The 19006-nt window shown below is 42.2% G+C and overlaps 1 protein-coding gene across 4 annotated transcripts in view, besides 1 other annotated feature; it reads left to right on the forward strand.

The window, feature by feature from the left end:
• The window catches only part of Maml2 (mastermind like transcriptional coactivator 2), a 412973-nt gene that overhangs the window by 386175 nt on the left and 7792 nt on the right, over positions 1-19006 (forward strand). For 3 of the 4 annotated variants that reach the window (NM_001013813.3, XM_030244398.1, NM_173776.3), the window contains 1 exon segment: positions 14439-14642. The exons of the other annotated variant lie outside the window; for it this stretch is intronic. In NM_001013813.3, coding sequence (NP_001013835.2) covers positions 14439-14642 — 204 coding nt within the window. 4 annotated transcript variants of the gene reach the window in all.
• Positions 15235-18025: an enhancer, noted in NCBI's record as "VISTA enhancer mm1371". NCBI's record gives its function as "enhancer in: neural tube[3/6] | hindbrain (rhombencephalon)[6/6]" and the evidence as "EXISTENCE:transgenic organism evidence [ECO:0001131][PMID:17130149]".

The raw sequence follows: 19006 nt of genomic DNA on the forward strand, positions 1-19006 counted from the left end.
AAGTGTCACTCATCCCTTCCCTTCACCCATCCACAGTGAAATCTGAAAAGCTGAGTAAGAACTGGGCCTCAAAAACCATCAAAACTGCAGTGTCTGGGGAAACTCTCCTCCCCTACCTGCTCTGCAGATTGCCACAAGCTCTCCATCCAACATCAAAGGAGATTCTACTAATCCCAGTGACCAGAGAGCTAGAAGCAACAAACCCATCAGGTCCAGTGTCTCCCAGTAGATTTCCTCTAACTCGTTCCAAACATGGAAAATTCATCTTTCATTTAAATGTCTAAATAAAATCCAGTTTCCTTGGAAATATTTATGACCTGTAAGCACTGCAATTTTCATTATATTGAGACTATGTTCAAATACGATCTATAAGTAAAGAAGAGGGGAGAAAGGTTGTTCTCTCACTGTAGTTATGTGTTGATCTTATAATGTGGTTATATAATTAAGAAAACCACAATGATAATGGGTAACTGGTTAAGACCTTAGAGCTGCCAGAGAATAGATCAACCTTGATGCTACCCTCTGTCCCGCTCTTGTTCAGGAAACAGCTTCCCCTAACTGGAACTTCATAAATCTTGGTAGGCCTGCCTGATTTCCTCTCCTTGACCATAGACATTTACATGAAGGAGTTTGACCATTGGGTAATGCTGTTTGGTCCTTGAGCACATGTCCTTGAATACTATTTTAAAGCAGCTCTCCTGAAGTCTTTAGGAGAGTTGGAAAATGTATCAAAATAAATCACTTCATACAGAACACTGTGAGCTATTATTTGCATTTAAATAGAAACACTATAGCCTTCCTTTACTGTGACAAATGCCCATTGGTAACTGACCACATTTCTGATTCCCCTAAGAGGTACCTGTCAAAGTCTGTGTTTCTCGATAGCCTCTGAACACTTGCGAGCTTGAAAGTAAGTGTAATAGCTGTTTCTGTGAATATTAAATTTGACTGTGAAATATATCCACTACATACCAAGAGCCTCTTTCTGATTTTTAGAAATAATAAATAAAGTAAAATTGGTGAAATCACCTAACTATGCAGTGTTTTCCCCATGCAAACAGTGACTATCCCACTATCTCTTGTCATTGACATGAACTGCATCCTAATTTCCAAGGAGAAAATGACTAATCCAGCTGCCAGAAATATGCTGAAGGCAGAGAGCAGAGACACTGTGTGGAAGTGTTCACCTGCATTGGGAGGTGGAGGACATGTGGTGGCAGCTCACTGAAGAAGGACCGCAGTTCATGGGCCTGGCCATTGTCACACTTGGTGCTGTTTATTTATCTGAAACCAATTAAATTACTTTTCCTAACACTTTAAGTTAAGAACTCTCATTAACATCACGTCTAACAGTGTAGTTTAGTATTAAAACACATAGGTTTAATTAACTCTCCAAATACTCAGAGGCTGACTTTTAAACACAGAGTGCTAAAGCTAGCCAGATACCCTGAAAGCAGCAACGTTTAAAAGCAATGCTGACCTCTGAGTGGTGTAGAAGAAGCCTGTTTCTATGGGAGGAAAGCAGAAGTGAATATTGTGAGGGAGTCAGATGAACATGATGAACCTCAACTGAAAATCTATTAAGCAAATCAGGCCCTCAGGTGAGACGATCGAGCTGTGTCTTGCTGATGCCAAAACCACCACAGTAGCCGATGCTGTTAATTTAAGCATTCTTTTCAAAACAACTTTTTTGCAATATGTGTTGCATTAAGCTGCATGGTGTCAGTTGGTGTGGCCTTTCACATGGTTGGCCCAAGCTCTGCAATCTTACAGGGGATGTGACCAGTTGTTGTTTTTAAATTTTTGCCTCATTTCCTTCTCAGGATAGCTGACTAGCAAGACTTTTAAATTCTAAAAGGATCCAATTGGCTCAAGTTTAGTCATAGTTTTGATTTAAATGTTAGATGTATACTAAATGAGCTGTTATTTGGAGTCAGCCGGCTACTTAGGGAGTTGCAGCGGACCCAGATGTACACTCTCTTAAGAAGTGCCACATGGGTCTGGAAAGCACAAGACAAAGTAAACACTGAAGATTACACAACATATCAGTCTCCTCATATATGCTCAACTGATCAGCAGTTAGGAGAATAAGCCACAAATGTTTACCCAGTTCAAAGATGGCCGGCCAGTTAGAGTTTTGATCTGTTTACCATTACAAGTAACAGAACTCAATGCAACCAACCTTCCCAAATTGCTGAGAAACAGGGGTCACAAGTTCCTGTCCACCTGTATTGTGGAGTTTACATCTCAGCCTTTCATGGTGATCTTGACCAATATTGACCAACAACTGACACTCCAAGCTAAGGCACTGGCTGTTATATCCAAGTTTGGTATTTGTAATTTTATTGAAACTTTTCATTAGATATGTTACTTTCTTAACACTTGGATAATTATGAATTGTAAGTGAAGTTTATCTGATTTTTAATCAAATACTTGCCTGTTACTTCTTTGACAAGTAATTTCATATGTGAAATAATCTATCTCTCTGAGAGACAGAGACAGGGTCAGAGAGGCAGAAAAATCCCAAATCCTATTGAGGCAGGTGGATTTCTGAGTTCGAGGCCAGCCTGATCTACAAAGTGAGTTCCAGGACAGCCAGGGCTATACAGAGAAACCCTGTCTCAAAAAAACCAAATAAATAAATAAATAAATAAATAAATAAATAAATCTACAGTCATGGTTACAAGGTGACTGCAGAGTGGACATTTGTGCAGCTGACTTAATCAAAATAGAAAATATAAGACCAAAAAATCATTGACTTTTCTCATTCTTAGAGTAGATTTTTAAAAATGTATTTGTATAGTTTACATAAGTAAGATTTGGTAAATAACTTAATTTTCTGGATATTGGTTCAAGAGAAATCTCCATTCTTTTGAAATTTGTCCCTTCTAGTCTTAAGGAGAATTTGGTTTTTTTGAAGTCCCACTGAAGCATTTAGAGGTTTGTATCCTAACCAGGGAACATTTCAGTGCTGTAGTAATAGAGAGCACACAGCTCTTCCCTAATGTCCCATGTGGCCATTCCAACAAAGCACTCGAAGATTCTCAAAAATGTCATAGAACACCAAGTTGTTTGAAGACATTAGCCAGGCAGTGTGCATTGTTTACTCCTCTGTAGTTCCAAAGTACTAAGCAAAACATGACAATGAAATAGCCTCTATTTCTCTTTTAAAAGGAGTAGCTTGTCTTAGATTTGTTTTGTACATTTTAGTACAGATACAGAGTCAAAGCTTAAAAGTTATTCCTAGGAAGCTGTAGGATTGGTTGTTTGTTCTTTGATTTTGGTTTTGGTTTTCTTTTGTGTACAGAACTACAGAAAAGATAGGCCTTCTTACAGAATCACTTGAGAACTTATACCAGAGCTACACAATTTTACATTGTGCTTTCTGACATTTATATGTGCAAACATGTCTGGCATTCAGTCTTTACATTTCTCCAGTGTTTCATCGCAATCCTCTGTTCATTTACAGAAGAGAAGGAACACTTTGAAATCCCCTCTTTCACCCCACCTGGCCCAAAGCCATTATTTGATTATGATAGAGTGAAGAGATAATGATTTTGCATGCCATGTTGCTAAAGCGTATTTTAGACTCATCTGAGAAATAGAAAATGAATTGTTTTCTTCCAATGGTATGTATTGTTCACTTGACCAAGTACAAAAGGAATTTCAACTATTTGATCAGATTAGAACTAAGATTATAATCTAAATTCCACATTTTAAAGTTGGAGAGCATAAGGTCACAAAAGTCATAAAGAAAGACTAAAATTGACTGGGTTCACAGGTTACAGGGGCCAACTCCTAGACGAATGTACACACACACACACACACACACACACACACACACACGATTTAACTATAAATCAATAATGGTTAAAAACAAATGTTAACTTTCCTACATGTTAAAACACCACAGACCCTATCACTTACAAAGACCATGACTCTGCAGCCTGAGAAAGCTAAAGTCAGGGTGCCGGCATGGCATGGGCAGAGGCCTCTTTCGCCAATGGCTTCTTCCTTCAAGGCAGACAGAAAAGGTAGAATGGACCTAAAAGGAGCTCTGAGAGTGGCGCCTTGCAATTCCAGTATGAAGATAAAGTTTCAGTGTGAGTTTTGGAGGGTTATTCAGCAAACACTGCTTGTTAGCTGGGCACAGTGACCATGTCTGTAATCTTAGCACAAGAATGTTGAAGCAAGAGGACCAGGAGTTCAAGGTCACCTTTAGCTACTCAGTGAGTTTGAGACCAGCCTGAGCTACACAAGACTCCAGCTAAACAAAAGAAAACAAAAATAAAAACAAAACAAGCAAACCAACAAAAACCATGAGGCTGAAGGGATGGCACGGCAGTTAAGAGCATCAACTGTGATCAATTCCCTGCACTTATGTCTGCTCACAGTGATCTGTATCTTAGGCCCAGTAAATGAAACGCCCCCTTCTGGCCTCAATTGGTACTGCTTGTACATAGTACACAGCCATACTAGTAGACATAAAATGAAAACTTCCCTCCACTCCCAACACACACACACACACACACACGCACGCACGCACACACGCACGCACGCACGCACGCACGCACGCGCATGCATTACATCCATTGGGAAGCAAAGGCTGTGACTGATGTGACATTACTGGACTCCCTCAGCAATCATACGATGAACTATTACTTAAGGGAATAACGTCAACACCATTTATGACATACAGTCTACCACTGATAAAATTGCCCACAAATACCACTTCCCAGTCGTTTTCATTTGATAGGAGCAGTATTGATAGCGTTACTGAGTAATTACTGCTCATTGCTGTATTGACAGTGTTAATATAAACCCCACATTGCTTACTTTATCGTTATTTAGCCAAATGTTTGCTATCTGGTTAATTTAAACAGAGAGCTTAGTACCTATCTGAAGTTGGATGCATACGCCATGCTAGTTTACTAAGTATTTTATTCGCTTCATGCTGCTTGAGCTTAAAAGTCTTCTGACCCTCTTTTAACCCCATGCAGCTTGATGAAAGGTGGAGTGGGGACTTTAGCCAACTATGTCTGCTGCCCACCTTTCAAATTGCTTTTTAGAACACAGGAATGTTTTCTAAACATTCTGTGTATTAACAAGCTCATTTGCCTTTTAGAACAAGACAAGTTTCTTTATTTTTATCTCTTCTGATTTAAATTTGGAACAATAATGAAATATTGTTATTGCAGGGATTAAACAAGGTGTCAAGCTTTTGATGCATGTCCTCTAGCTTTCAAAACCTGACAGCTGCTAATGGGAAATCTCGGGTTGCACAGCACTGCTGCCCTCACTGTGGTCACTGTGGTGACAACATAAAGTTCCTATCTCCCACCCTTGGAAGCGGCTTTTCATGGGGGCTCTGCGAGGTGACACCCCCAGTTTGCAAACACTGGAATTAAGAACATGACTACACCCCTGACTCACATCCTCTTCTACATAGGTTCCCAGTTACCCCTGAGGAGATTAGCACTTTAATACCTTGTGTCTCATTGACAGGAAGGTCTGTCCTTGTTTCTACTCTGAACTGCATCCTTGTTCGTTCATATACATTTTAAAGATCATTTATACATTTATACATTAATGCAGAGAGAGTCCACCATACCTAAGGACTATCCTGATGACTATACCTCAGTCATCCAATCACATTGCTGGGAGACAAATGGGCATAAACTATGGAGCCATTGCACTACTGACTGACAAATGCTGCGGCTGGCATGGGCTGGTGCCTTTTGTCACAGACACAGAAGAGCCTCAACCTTAGGGACTCAAAGAGGACTGCCTGACAGACATTTAACTGAGCCCAGGAAAAGCAAGCATCAGCGGGTGGGGCGGGTGGGGAGAGCAGGCAGAGGAGGAATGTCCCAACAGACAGGATTATCATGGTTCGAATGAGAATGTCCCCATATGCTCTATATTTGAATACCTAGTCCCCTGGCTGGCGATTCTGACTGTAAGACATATCATTATGTTCACAAACAAATCTTTGATGAGCAGAGGGTGAACTTCACAGACTGAGGTCTGTGGTCTGATGGTCTGGACACACTTAGGGAATGTATACGCTTCTTGAAACAGAAGACCAACTTGCTGGTTTCTGTGTGTGTTTGTTGAGATGAGAAGAGAGGCAGAATTGATAGTTTTATGAAATCTTCACAGGGCATCATAATGCAATCGCATATTTGGCCCTAGAGACGAAGCGCTAAAGGCCAATTTGCAGAGCAGAAATCTCAGGCCCGTCACAAAGAGCCCTTCTAAAGCTGAAGAATTTCTCATTTAAGAAAAGCGTCTCATTCCTTCCCCTGAGTGAGTTCGTTTTTTCCTGCTCCACCCTGACCCACTGATGTTCCTGGCCACAGCCCACCCCAGAGACACCTCCTCGTGGAGCTGCTCTCACAGATGACCCATAATAGATGTGTGCCCTAAGGCTAAGAATAGACAGGTCCTGGTGACTTGAATATTACGCAATATCTGAAAGAGACCTCATTTCCATTGGTGGAAACAGAGAGAATACACATTGCAGGCTCAGACTGTTAGACTGTTAGTGTAAAACTCTCCAAAAGAAACACGTCTACCCGATGATCTATCTCAAAGGAAAACGCTAAGATCAAAACATGTTTCCCTCCTAATCAAACTCCACCTCCACCCGCCCCGCCCCGCCCCGCCCCGCCCCATGCCAAAAGACAATACCATGCCCCCCATTTCTATCAGGCAAGATGAAAATCTCTCAAGCAAATGAATCTTCTCGTTTACATTTTTAAAAATGAGTGTGTGTGTGTGTGTCTATGAGTTTATGTGTACCGTGTATATGAGTGTGCCCATGGAGACCTGAATAATGTGTCAGTCCCCTGGAGCTGGAGTAATAGGTCACTGTGAATAGCCATGTGTATGCTAGGAACTGAATTCAGGTCCTGTGTAAGAGCAGCAAGTGCCCTTAGCCACTGAGCCATCTCTTTCAGGCGGTGAGTATTTTATATAATACATTTCCCAGGATTTAGACATGCACTCTTCATCTTTTGGCTAGATATGTGACCTTGTGTAACTCAAGTCCTTAAGGATGGGGGCTATATCTTCACCTAAAATGTAGAGTTGGACAGAGACTTTGTAAGTTCCTTCCATTTTCAGTGGATGCTATGCGTGCTGAGGGGAGGAGAGGGGTAGGGATGGCATTAATGGAAACACATATCATGATAGCATTATTTATTCATTTTGTCAATTACTTCTGAGGATTTCAGGGTCCCTTCCCTAAAGCACTCCCCACCCAATTTAATGCAAAAGATTAAAGTTTCTAGCATAGGTAAGCAAGGCAAGAGCCACTTGTTCTGTTAAGACCAGATATATTTGGGTCACAAGGTTTCAGCCACAGCTCTTGAACTCTGTCGTTATAATATACAAACAGCGACAATATGTAAGCAAATGTGTGGGGTTCTAATATGATGACATTCTATTTAGTAAAAAAAGGTGGCCAGTGGGATGTGAGGTACAATCTTTGTGTCATTTGAAACTGAGCCCTGAAGTTTCCAACCCGAGATGGAAATGTCTCTGATTTTCAAACTCCATCTGCAGTAATTCCCTGACAGATCCCTCTGCAGCGCTTGTCCTTGTGTCAAACAAGGGCCATTCAATCATTTCAGCTGCCCACAGCCACCTCGCCATGCATACCCCGAAGAAATGATTTGAAGGATCTGCTTTAACAGCTTAGAGGGAATCCGAAAGAAACCGCTCAGGCAGCGTGCTTCTCAGGCAGAGATATAAATACATGGCTTTATCAGCAGCCAGTGCTGAAGATGAATAGCCCGGGGGAACAGTTGAGCAGTTAGTTCATTGAGCCGGGGAATGCAAGAAGGGAGGAGAGAAGAAAGATTGATTGAATAGAAACCCAGTTTGTGAGATCTACTGTGCAGGTTGGCCCAGCTGGGTACTTTATCTTGGATTTGTTTTGCAAATTGCAGATGCCTAGAAGCCAAGAAAAAGAAAGGGTAGTCAAACAACCCAAAATACTCCCAGGGGTCTCTAGTAACTCTAAGGACTTTGTTTTGTAAGAGGAAAATCATTAAATATCCTCCTTGTAGATTAGAGACACAGAGCCATTTCAATCAGATTACACAATAGCACATATTCTTCAGCTATTCTTTAAGTAACAAGAGCACAATAGTTATTTTCAAACGTTGAGTCCTTTATGAAAGCTGCTGTGTGTCTGTACAGCTCACAAAACTTTTTAAACAATGACTAAATTCAATAAGCCTTACCATATCAAATATCTCTCAAGGAACTGGCAGATTCGATTCTTTGCTATCTTCTGAAATGTCTAATACACTAGCTTCCTACCTCTGGCTGAAGTCAGTTCTCCATCACAGAAAGAATGTTTGTTTCACATTAGAACAAAATAACTAACCACATCATTCTTATTTTGTAGTATCTGTTAGAAAGATTAGTCACATGTTGGTCACAATATACTGAGATTCTTTGTTGAAGTAAGATCTACGTGCCAAGCGTTGACTCTTCCGTTGATCCTAAGATTTTCTTCATACAAACTGTTTCATTAAATATGTGTTCTACATTGAGGCCTCAACCTACACAAAAAGTTCTAGGCACCTGAGAAAAGTTGAGAGTGGGAGAGGTGTTCTTCCCCAGGAAAGAGCATACCAATCAGTTGTCCAGTGACAAACAGTCGCCCTGAAAACATACTGTCTTAGTCGGGGTTTCTATTCCTGCATAAACATCATGACCAAGGAGCAAGTTGGGGAGGAAAGGGTTTATTTGGCTTACACTTCCATACTGCTGTTTATCACCAAAGGAAGTCAGGACTGGAATTCAAGAAGGTCAGAAAGCAGGAGCTGATGCAGAGGCCATGGAGGGATGTTTCTTACTGGTTTGCTTCCTCTGGCTTGCTCAGCTTGCTTACTTATAGAACCCAAGACTACCAGCCCAGAGATGGTCCCACCCACAAGGGGCCTTTCCCCCTTGATCACTAATTGAGAAAATGCCTTACAGTTGGATCTCATGGAGGCATTTCCTCAACTGAAGTTCCTTTCTCTATGATAACTCCAGCTGTGTCAAGTTGACACAAAACTAGCCAGTACAATTGACCCCTTGTCAACTTGACACACAAACACATCACTAGTAAGCCTCAACCCTTAGTTTCTTATTCATCCCCAAGATCTAAATAACTTTAAAAGTCCCACAGTCTTTACAAATTCTTAAAATTTTAGATTTACAATTAAAATTGTGGGCCTCACTAAAAAACTTCCTTCAAGAGGGAAAAATATCTGGGCACAGTCACAATCAAAAGCTAAAATCAATCTCCAACCATCCAATGTCTGGGATCCAACTCACGATCTTGTGGGCTCCTCCAAGGGCTTGGGTCACTTCTCCAGTCATACCCTTTGTAGCACACGTGTCGTCCTCTAGACTCCAGATGCCTGTACTCCACTGTTGCTGCTCTTGGTGGTCATCTCATGGTACTGGCATCTCCAAAACACTGCATGACCCCTTCAGTCCTGGGCCTTCAATTGTAACTGAGGCTGTACCTTCACCAATGGCCTTCCATAGCCTCTCACGGTGCTGAGCCTCAGCTGCTCTTCGTGACCCCTTCATGCCTTCAAAACCAGTACCACCTGGGTGACTCTAACACATTACCAAGTCCTGCTGCAGCACAAAGTAGAACTTTGGTTATCTCTGGAACACAGCCTCTTTGTGCTCTCAGAAAACACTTCCCAGAAGATGTCACCTCAATGATGCTGGTCTCTTCTTAATCACCACTAATTTCTTAGCTCCAGCTAACCAGCATCAATAGTCCCAGTAATGCAAAGGTTTCATTTTACTAGTTCTGGTATCTTGTTAATCACAGATGATTCTTCAGCCCCAGCTAACCAGAACCACAGAATCTTTACAATCCAAAATAGCAATGGCCCTGAAAAGAGTCTTTAATTTTCCCTCTGAAATTTCACAAGCCAGGCCTCCATTTTCTGCACTGTTCTCAACATTATCTTCCAAGCTCCTATACAACATCTCACAGAGCTCTTAACACTGAATAGATCTTCTGGCCCAAAGTTCCAAAGTCCTTCCACAGTCCTCCCCAAAACATAGTCAGGTTGTCAAAGGAATACCCACTTCTGGTACCAATTTGTCTTAGTCAGGGTTTCTATTCCTGCACAAACATCATGACTAAGAAGCAAGTTGGGGAGGAAAGGGTTTACTCAGCTTAAACTTCCATACTGCTGTTCATCACCAAAGGAAGTCAGGACTGGAATTCAAGCAGGTCAGGAAGCAGGAGCTGAAGCAGAGGCCATGGAGGAATGTTCTTTACTGGCTTGTTTTCCACTGGCTTGCTCAGCCTGCTCCGTTATAGAACCCAAGACTACCAGCCCAGAGATGGTCCCACCCACAAGGGGCCTTTCCCACTTGATCACTAATTGAGAAAATGCCTTACAGTTGGATCTCATGGAGGCATTTCCTCAACTGAAGTTCCTTTCTCTGTGATAACTCTAGCTGTGTCAAGTTGACACAAAACTAGCCAGTACACATACATACAAGTAAAATTATACAGACTTAACAGGTATATATGTGTAATCAAATACATACATGCATGCAATAATAATTGCTGAAAAAAGAAGTCATGAATTTGAATAGGGAGAGCTGTAAAGGAGACTTTGGTGGAAGGAAAGGGGGAAATGTAATTAAGTTATTATTTTAGCAAGGAACTAAAAGTAGAAAATTATACACACACACACACACACACACACGCACGCACACACACACACACGTGTGTGTGTGTGCGTGTGTGTATATTCTAAAGCTGGATGAGAGAGTACACACCTATAATCTCAACATACACACATATACCTCAAGTATTAAAACTTATGACTATATATTAAATGTAAATGAAGACAGGGTAGGTTAGCATCAAACATTATATCATTAGAACTTAAAACAGTAAAAGAACACATAAATGAAAGTTACTTCAATTATTTTAATCAGGTGTGTATTTGTAACTTGTTACTAAATCAGTCTTTAATTCCAAGTTTCTAGAACCTTGGGTTTTCCATGCTGATAACACTACCACAATGGAAATGACATGATTGTTTACTGCCACACGAGCACATCCATACACACACAGTATCATGGAAGGTGAGGACCTGCCAAATTTACCATGGCTTCCATTTGCCCTCTAGGAGGAAAGATGTATTGGGTGAGGGGAGAACCGGCTGATGTCTGTGGTGTTGAGTTCTCCATGGGTGAATCTGGGGTAGCAATAAGGCTGAATGTAGAAACTAGAGCCAATGCATTGGAGCATATTTTTCTTTCAAAATATTTTATGTACTGCAGTTTGCACAACATCTTGGCAATGAAGGCATGTCTGTGAAGGAGGTGTCTTGTGTTTCACAGCTAACATAAGGGCAAAAATATGACAGCAGCTAAATGTGACTTCAATCACGAACTGAAAGAGTGTGTAAGAGTACCATGATAAGGTCTATGAGGTATAAGTTCAAAGGTAAAAATATCTACAAAATTCCAAGAGAATTTATTTCTCCCTCTTTCTTCCACACCAGGACATGTCCCTGTGCTCCAATACTAGTTTCAAATTTGGACAACACTTGAGACTTTACGGAAAAGGGTCCTAGAATATTTTTGGTATTGTCTAGGAATGAAACTAAGTTTAGAACAGTCCATCTGTTTGATTAGAGAGAAAAAGAGCTGCGTTTTCTTGGCATGCACATCCTTTCTAAATCTCAGAGATGGGCGTTGTTCCAGCTTCCTCTGGAAGCCATTCTGAAGCTATCAGCCTGCCAACACTGAGCTCGCTGTCCATCTCCTTCCTTGTAGTTTTTTGAATTATATTTTATTTCTTCTTTGGAAGTCTCGTGTATTGCTGCAATGCAGTTTGCTCCTGTCTAGCCTTTGCTTCCTTCCAACTTTCCCTCACTTGCACCTCCCAGTCCTTCCCAACTTCATGTTCTCTCTTTTTTGTGCTATTAGTAACTCCAAGTCCGATTGGTATTGTGGATATGTTCATGGGTGAGGGACTATGCCCTGGGCATGGACACCTACCAGTGTAGTTTGTAAACTCATGTGTTAGCTGAGGGTGTAGAGCTGTGTGTCCCCTTCCAGTTCCAAATGAACTCTGCATGTCTGATCAAGCTTTTGTAGAACAGCTTTCAGTGACCTGCACAGCTAACTTATCTGCTTCAAAAGGAAAAAGATAAAAATAAACATGCACACTTGAAATAACATTAGTAGCTATGAGTGGGCATCGTTAAAGCCCTTCCTTGGAGCCAGTCATTTAATCATCACAGGGCGTTGGTGACATCAACACCTCAATCCTATTGTCATTTTCCCTATTCCTGTTTTACAGATGAGGAAAGCGAATTCGCTTCTTCTAGGTGCCCATGTAATAAATGCTAGAATGGGGCATGGAAGGGGCAGGCCACACCCCAGAGCTTTTGTTCACTATAGTCATGCAAAGAGATTCTTTAAAAAGTCCTTTGACATTTCCAATGGTCCTTTCTCTCCTTCCACCCTGCCTCTTTCCTCCCACCACAGACTCTGCTTCCCTCTCCCTTATCTGAGAAGTCCCAAGGGTTCTGCCCTCAGTCCTCCCTGTCCCCCACCCCCTGTATTTCCTACTCTGCTTTCCTTCCAAGACACCCAACTCTATTGATTTTCCTCTATTCCACTCTGCCAGGGGCTCAAAAGCCCTTGTCTTCAAGCCTATATTCCTAGTGGCTTGTAAGACACATAGAGACAGGTGACTTCCAGGCGCTATGTGGATTTAAAGTTGAAAGAAGGTCACAAAAAAACCAAAAATGACTGTTTTGGTCATACAAAATTCCACCTTCAGTGATTACCGTCTCAGCTCAGAGCAGCACTGTACTACAATGAGAGGGAGCATTCTTCAGTCAGGCTGACCTGGCTCCAAAGCCTCCTCCACTTCACACCTCCAGCTCCAAGGTCTCCCTCAGCTCAGATAGCTCATCTGCAAAATCAAAATCAAAATACTAGTTCTTTTTCATTTTGGTGGGAGGATCAGATAAATGGTGTAAAGCATTGAATGTTGGGTCTGGCCTGTGTGCTGAGTCTTGGTGTTTGGCTGTCCTTATAATTATTCGAGATCCCTTTGCTGTTTGCTATGCTACAAGATCCAGTTTCCTATTGCACCAGGGTTCAGACTGACAGCTTTCTACCAAAAAAAGAAACAAGAAAAAGAGAAGGAAAGCTCAGAAGGTAATAGAGTACAGGAGAAGATAATTCCCAGGAATGTTGCAGCTCCTCACTACTCAGCACCATGAAAGTCCTGCTGGGATCTGCTGAGTACTTGCTGTCTGCCTGGAGAGTGGGAGTTGGACTGTTTGCTTCTGTGTATTCATGGTTCCCAGAGGCACCATGAACATGAGCTGGTACATGTTCAAAGTAACCTGCCTCCCAGTCACTGCCATCAATGGGTGAAGAGTTTTCTAAATTTTTATTTTATAATCTTTTGTTTGCTGTGTTTTGTATTTTGTGTTTTGAGACATTGTCTCCTGTATCCCAGGTTGGCCTTGAACTTGTTATATATCAGAGGATGGCCTTGAACCCATGACCCTCCTGCCTCCACCTTCTGAGAGCTAGAATGGCAAGAATATTTCACTATGCCCAAGCTGAACTTATAATTCCTAGCCTCTGTAATATGAACATTTCCTATCCCTTGGTTAGATATGAATCTACAAGGAGACCGTGTTTTCTAGTCTTCTTGGAGTTCTACTACTACAGAGCTCTGCATACTTCACTAGGACATAATGATACCTCAGAGGGCTTAGCTGCTGTCCTTGCAGAGTTCTAATGTATCAATGCCTAAAAACTGGTAGATCCTCAGATCAGAGTGGTAACTTCCAAATGTCCAATATTATTTGATATATGACATTATTTCTTCATCATTGCCAGTGAGTGGGTTGTCCCCTTACCATAAACTGCTGTGAAATTAATGAGTCTCTAAGTAAGTAGACAAATGTCTCCTGCCTCCTGTCTTCTGTTCAGAATGGCTATTCAACTTTAAACACATGGTTGGGAATTCCATTTTCATTGTAGGGTCAGAAATAACAAATGCACACTCACTTGCTAGAGAAAAGAAATGGCTGTCACTCTGCGATGCCTTTGCTTCAGAGAAGTTGAGGGTATCACTGAATATTTTCTTTGAGGTTCCATAAACACCTCTGGAATGAGGAGACTACTAAGAGGCTGGGGGAGCTTATCCCATGATACTCACCGTTCACCTTCCTGCTCTGCTTGCTGTGTTACACAACAATGGCTTTCAAAAGCTATTCTCCAGATGTCCAAGTCATTAACCAAATTTGATCTCCAACTGGATGAAAATATTTGGAATCTAAGCTTCTCATCTTTGTGCTCCCCGTGTCTTCTTTAATTCACAGTAGCTTCCCCTCCTCCTCTCCCTTCTACAGGATCAACACACTGTGGTAGGCCAGAACACAGGCCCCAGTCCAAGTCCCAACTCCTGCTCAAATCCAAACACTGGAAGTGGTTACATGAACTCCCAGCAGTCCCTGTTGAATCAGCAGATGATGGGGAAGAAACAGACCCTGCAGAGACCAACCATGGAGCAGAAGCAGCAACTTCTCCTCCAGCAGCAGATGCTGGCTGATGCGGTAAAGCTTTCTCTACTTCTACTGTAGACACTTGTTGGCCTCGGAGAGATAAATTGTCCTCTGTCCTGTTTCTTGCCATGTTCTAGTCCTCTACTTATGTGACAGCAAGGAGGATGTAGTGGATACAACAGAAACTGAACTGTATGAATTTAAAGTGCAGGGGAGCAGGGGAAAGCCCGATTTACCATCTGCTAGGCACATGGAGTCCTCAGCCCTCATGGCTAGCCCTGCCCAGTTCAGGAATGTCTGTGGCCAGCAGGGCATCTGAAGCAAGCAAAGGAAAGCTCAGTTGTTCCCAGCCTCAAGGGGTGGAAATAGTGAACTGCACTTTAATCACCCCCAACCCCAAACTGATTTTTAGAGGTAAATGAGTTTTAAAGGAAAGTTTTAAAGGCCAGCATGGAGTTTCACCACCAAGATTTGGCTTCCCCCAAAGCAAAGCATCTCAGAATGGGGGATGGTTTTCAAAATAACATTTTAAATGAATTTCCACTTCACTATCTTTGCCTGATCCCTTAAGAACCACAAGGTTGTTTTCCCCAAACACCACCAGAGCTTTAGCCTTGGTTCCGTATTTATGTACACACTCCTCTGCATCCTCAGACATCAGCATCTACGTCAGCCAAAACTCCATGTCCTAAGACTGCAGCATCCTCTCCCTTCAGCCTGCCCTGTCCAGTGAAATCAAAAGAGACAAAGCCTAGCAGTTCAGGGTAAATAGACCCACACTGAAAGGGAGCGTGAGGTCAGGTGGTGCAGCGCAGTGATAGACTGTTTGCCTGGTCTGCCTGAGGTCCTTTGTTTGATTCCCAACAGTGTTAGATGTGGAAGATGAACTAAGTCATTTTATATACAAGGAACTTTTTAGAAACAGCCCTAATTATCAAGTGTTATAAACACCATAAATATTCAGCAAATACTGAAAGAGCATGAAGATACAGCTACAAACCAAAGAACCTCTTCCCCTCTCGTTGCCCTAATGGATCTCACACACACACACACACACACACACACACACACACACTCACACACACACACTCACACACACACACACACACTCACACACACACTCACACTCTCACACACACACTCACACACACACTCACACACACACACTCACACACACACACACACACACTCACACACACACACACACACTCACACACACACTCACACACACACTCACACACACACACACACACACACACACACACACACACACACCACATACATAGGCTATTGTAATGCATATGCTTAAATGCTGTGCTGTAGGAATTGCTAGAAATGGCCGCAGAGAAGAACCTCCAAGGATCAGAAGGTTCAGAGGGAGTTGGAGGGAAAGCAAGTGGGAAGGGGGTGGGGAGGTTGTCATCCCAATCCAAAGATGTAGAACACTCAAGACACAGGTACACAAAGGACACACATACTGTCAAGGCATAGAGTATGGTCACGGATGGAGAAGCATGACATGGAGGCCAGAGAAGAAGCCTGCAAAATTACACCGTCTAAAAAGCAACTGCTTTTCAAAAAAAAGAAACACTGTGTTCAGATTTGTATCCAACTAAAGACAGAGGCTATTAGGTATGTCCAGCTCCAGTTTGAAAATATGGCAAATCATCTCCCAAAATGAGGTAAAATTTGACTTTGACCTGGTAAGACTACAGCATTCTGATAGAAATGGTGGAAGCCACAGTGTTAAGCAGAGGGCAGACCAAAGACCAAAGGAGGCAGCCCTGGTTTCTACTTACTGATTAGTTGCAGTTCGAACTAGTAACAATGTAGCAAGTACAGGAGTCTTTAAAGAATTGCATGTGGAAGTGAGCCCTTAAACTACAGGGTCTGAAATCTGTGTTCAAACCTGTTCCTCCCGCCTCCCTTTGATCTTTATAACCTGAATAGCCTAGAAACAAGGATGAAGAGGAGAGAGTGTCATTTCCAACTGACTTACTGGCAAGACTTTAATCATTCCCATCGATACTGCAAATTTGATCAGTTTTACACGATGGTGTTTTCGGGTTTTCTGCTTCCCTGATTAAAAGTGACACACACATTCTTGGGAGCCGGCGATGGTGCTGGCCTGACTCCCACTGGCTTCCCTGTTGAGTCTCCCTGGACAGGTGCAAGGGGCAGTGGTGGGTTGAATGAGAACGGAGCTGCACTTTCTGTGGTCCTTACAAAGCATCCCACTTCTCTTTGTCTGGATGCCTTTGAGGGCGCCTATGCTTTTTAGCATATCCAGGAAGAAGCAGCCTTTGACGCCCCTTTACATTAGCATATGCTTTGTAGTCATTCAAGGCCTTGGCAAGGCCGGACAGGCACCGTATAGAGGCGTTTTCTCATAAAAGTTCGTTAGTCTCTCTCTACCATTCTCTCACCAGTGAAGCAAAAAAAAAAGTGAGACCAGTTGCAGTTCCTCTAGTGATCATCATCATTACAAACACGCATTATAAACCTACTGTGTGCCAGGCGCCATGCTGAGGTTTTACAGAACAAAAGGATTCATCCTTCTACAGGACTCTGAAAGAGATCCTAGAGCCTCCTAAATCTTACACTTTTATGACTGAGGACAAGACGAAACCACTGTAGCAAGAGACACTGGGCTATGATGAAAAGCTCTTGTCATTTGGCACAGAGGTGATTTCAGTAGTAGGTGTGAGTTTAGACGGGAGCCTCACTGTAGCTTCTGTTCAGTGTTGGCATCCGAACCTCTCTGGCCTTGTAGCATGGCAAGTCTGTGCTGTATACATAGGTATGGTAAAACATAGAGTTTTAAGGTTTCCAGAGGTGTATATGTTAAAGCTTTCAGCAGATTAGCTCATCAGTTGGAGAAGAAAAGGCCAATTGCTTATGATACATTAAGTCAATCTGGATTTGAAATCTAGTGTGTGATTGGGAATCAAGGAACTAATTGTACGCGCATGCACTTACACACACACACACACAACTGCTTCTTAGAAAAGGGATTTCATAAGATCCCGTTCTTGGCTTAAACATCGAAACTTTCACGTTACACACATGTTAACAACAGGGTTGCTTGCTCATAGCCATACTGGGTTGGTGGAGGGCACCAGGTTCTTCCTTAAACAGTTAGGGTTTAGACAAAACCACTCCACACTGACCACTTTTTCCCTTAATTTGTAAAACTGTGTTTAAAAGAAATGTAATCCATATGTTTCTGATTCATTTACACTTAGCTCATCGAAATTATGTTTTATATGAATTACTTGGTGTTCAAAAACACTCTATGAGTCTTTTAAGTTTCTTTTTTTCTTAGAAACAAGAAATAAAATTGGTTTGCTGTTATTTTAAGGCCCTTCCCTGCCCCCTCCGAGCACACACACTCCACTAAGAATTCAGAGCTGAGTGGAAGCTGTGAGTTTGGGTGGTGCAGATGCAGTACTGGCTCTGGCTGATGGCCTGCCTCATCTGTCTGTTACAGGTTTCTCTGTATTTATTGACTTTCCTCTAATTTCAGTCTTATGTCTCTACCTACGCCAATTATTCTTATCTTTAGAAACGGATATTGCTTTATAGTGTATACAGAACTGCACTGAAGCAATTCCAAAAAGTTCCCAAATGCACAGTAAGGAAGAAAAGAAGCAAGCATTTCTGTCCTAAGCTGATAGCAAGCGCACAGCTGAGCCATCTTGTTTCCTATATAACATAAAGCCTCAATGCACACCAACCTCAGACAGACGGGCTTATTCTGATATCATGATAAACTAAGACCAAATAGGCCACTTCATGATATTTTCTAAAAGCAAACAAGGTAAATATGTGACCTCCAAGCCCTAGATGATGTCCTCTCCTGCTAATGGGCATGGCCACTTCTCCCATCAATCTAGAAAAAGAATCCACTTACCAAGGTCACCCACGCCCAAGTCTTATGATAGGGTCGTTTTCACAGCCCTCCTGAGACAGCTGAGGCTCCTCACTGCCCCCTTGCTGCTGTGAATAATGAGAGCACTGGGGGTCAGTGACCTGAAGGTGGACAAGGTGTTGGCTATGGCAAACGGATGTCCAAATTCACTTATTAGGAAAAATCTAAAGATAGCTGGTTCTGGGACATTCTGTGCTTTTCCAACAGGACATTGAGAAGGTCTTTTATTGAGTGGCATGAAAGATTCTGAGTTCCCAACTCTGGAATTTGTTGTATCTGTAGTATTTCTGTGTGACCCTGGGCAAGTTACTTAGCCTAATGAAACTGGCCATGTCCTCTTTTAAATGATAATAGTCACCATTACCTTCAAACATTTGCTAAGGGAAGGTAGAAGAGAAGTCCTGTGCCTATGGTGCCTGAAAGGTTAGCAAGTCTCTTGAAACCTCTTCCGTGGAGAGTTGGTGGGGCTGCCAGACCAAGTTAC

This window comes from Mus musculus, chromosome 9, assembly GCF_000001635.26.
Source record: "Mus musculus strain C57BL/6J chromosome 9, GRCm38.p6 C57BL/6J".
Classification (NCBI taxonomy): Eukaryota; Metazoa; Chordata; class Mammalia; order Rodentia; family Muridae; genus Mus; species Mus musculus.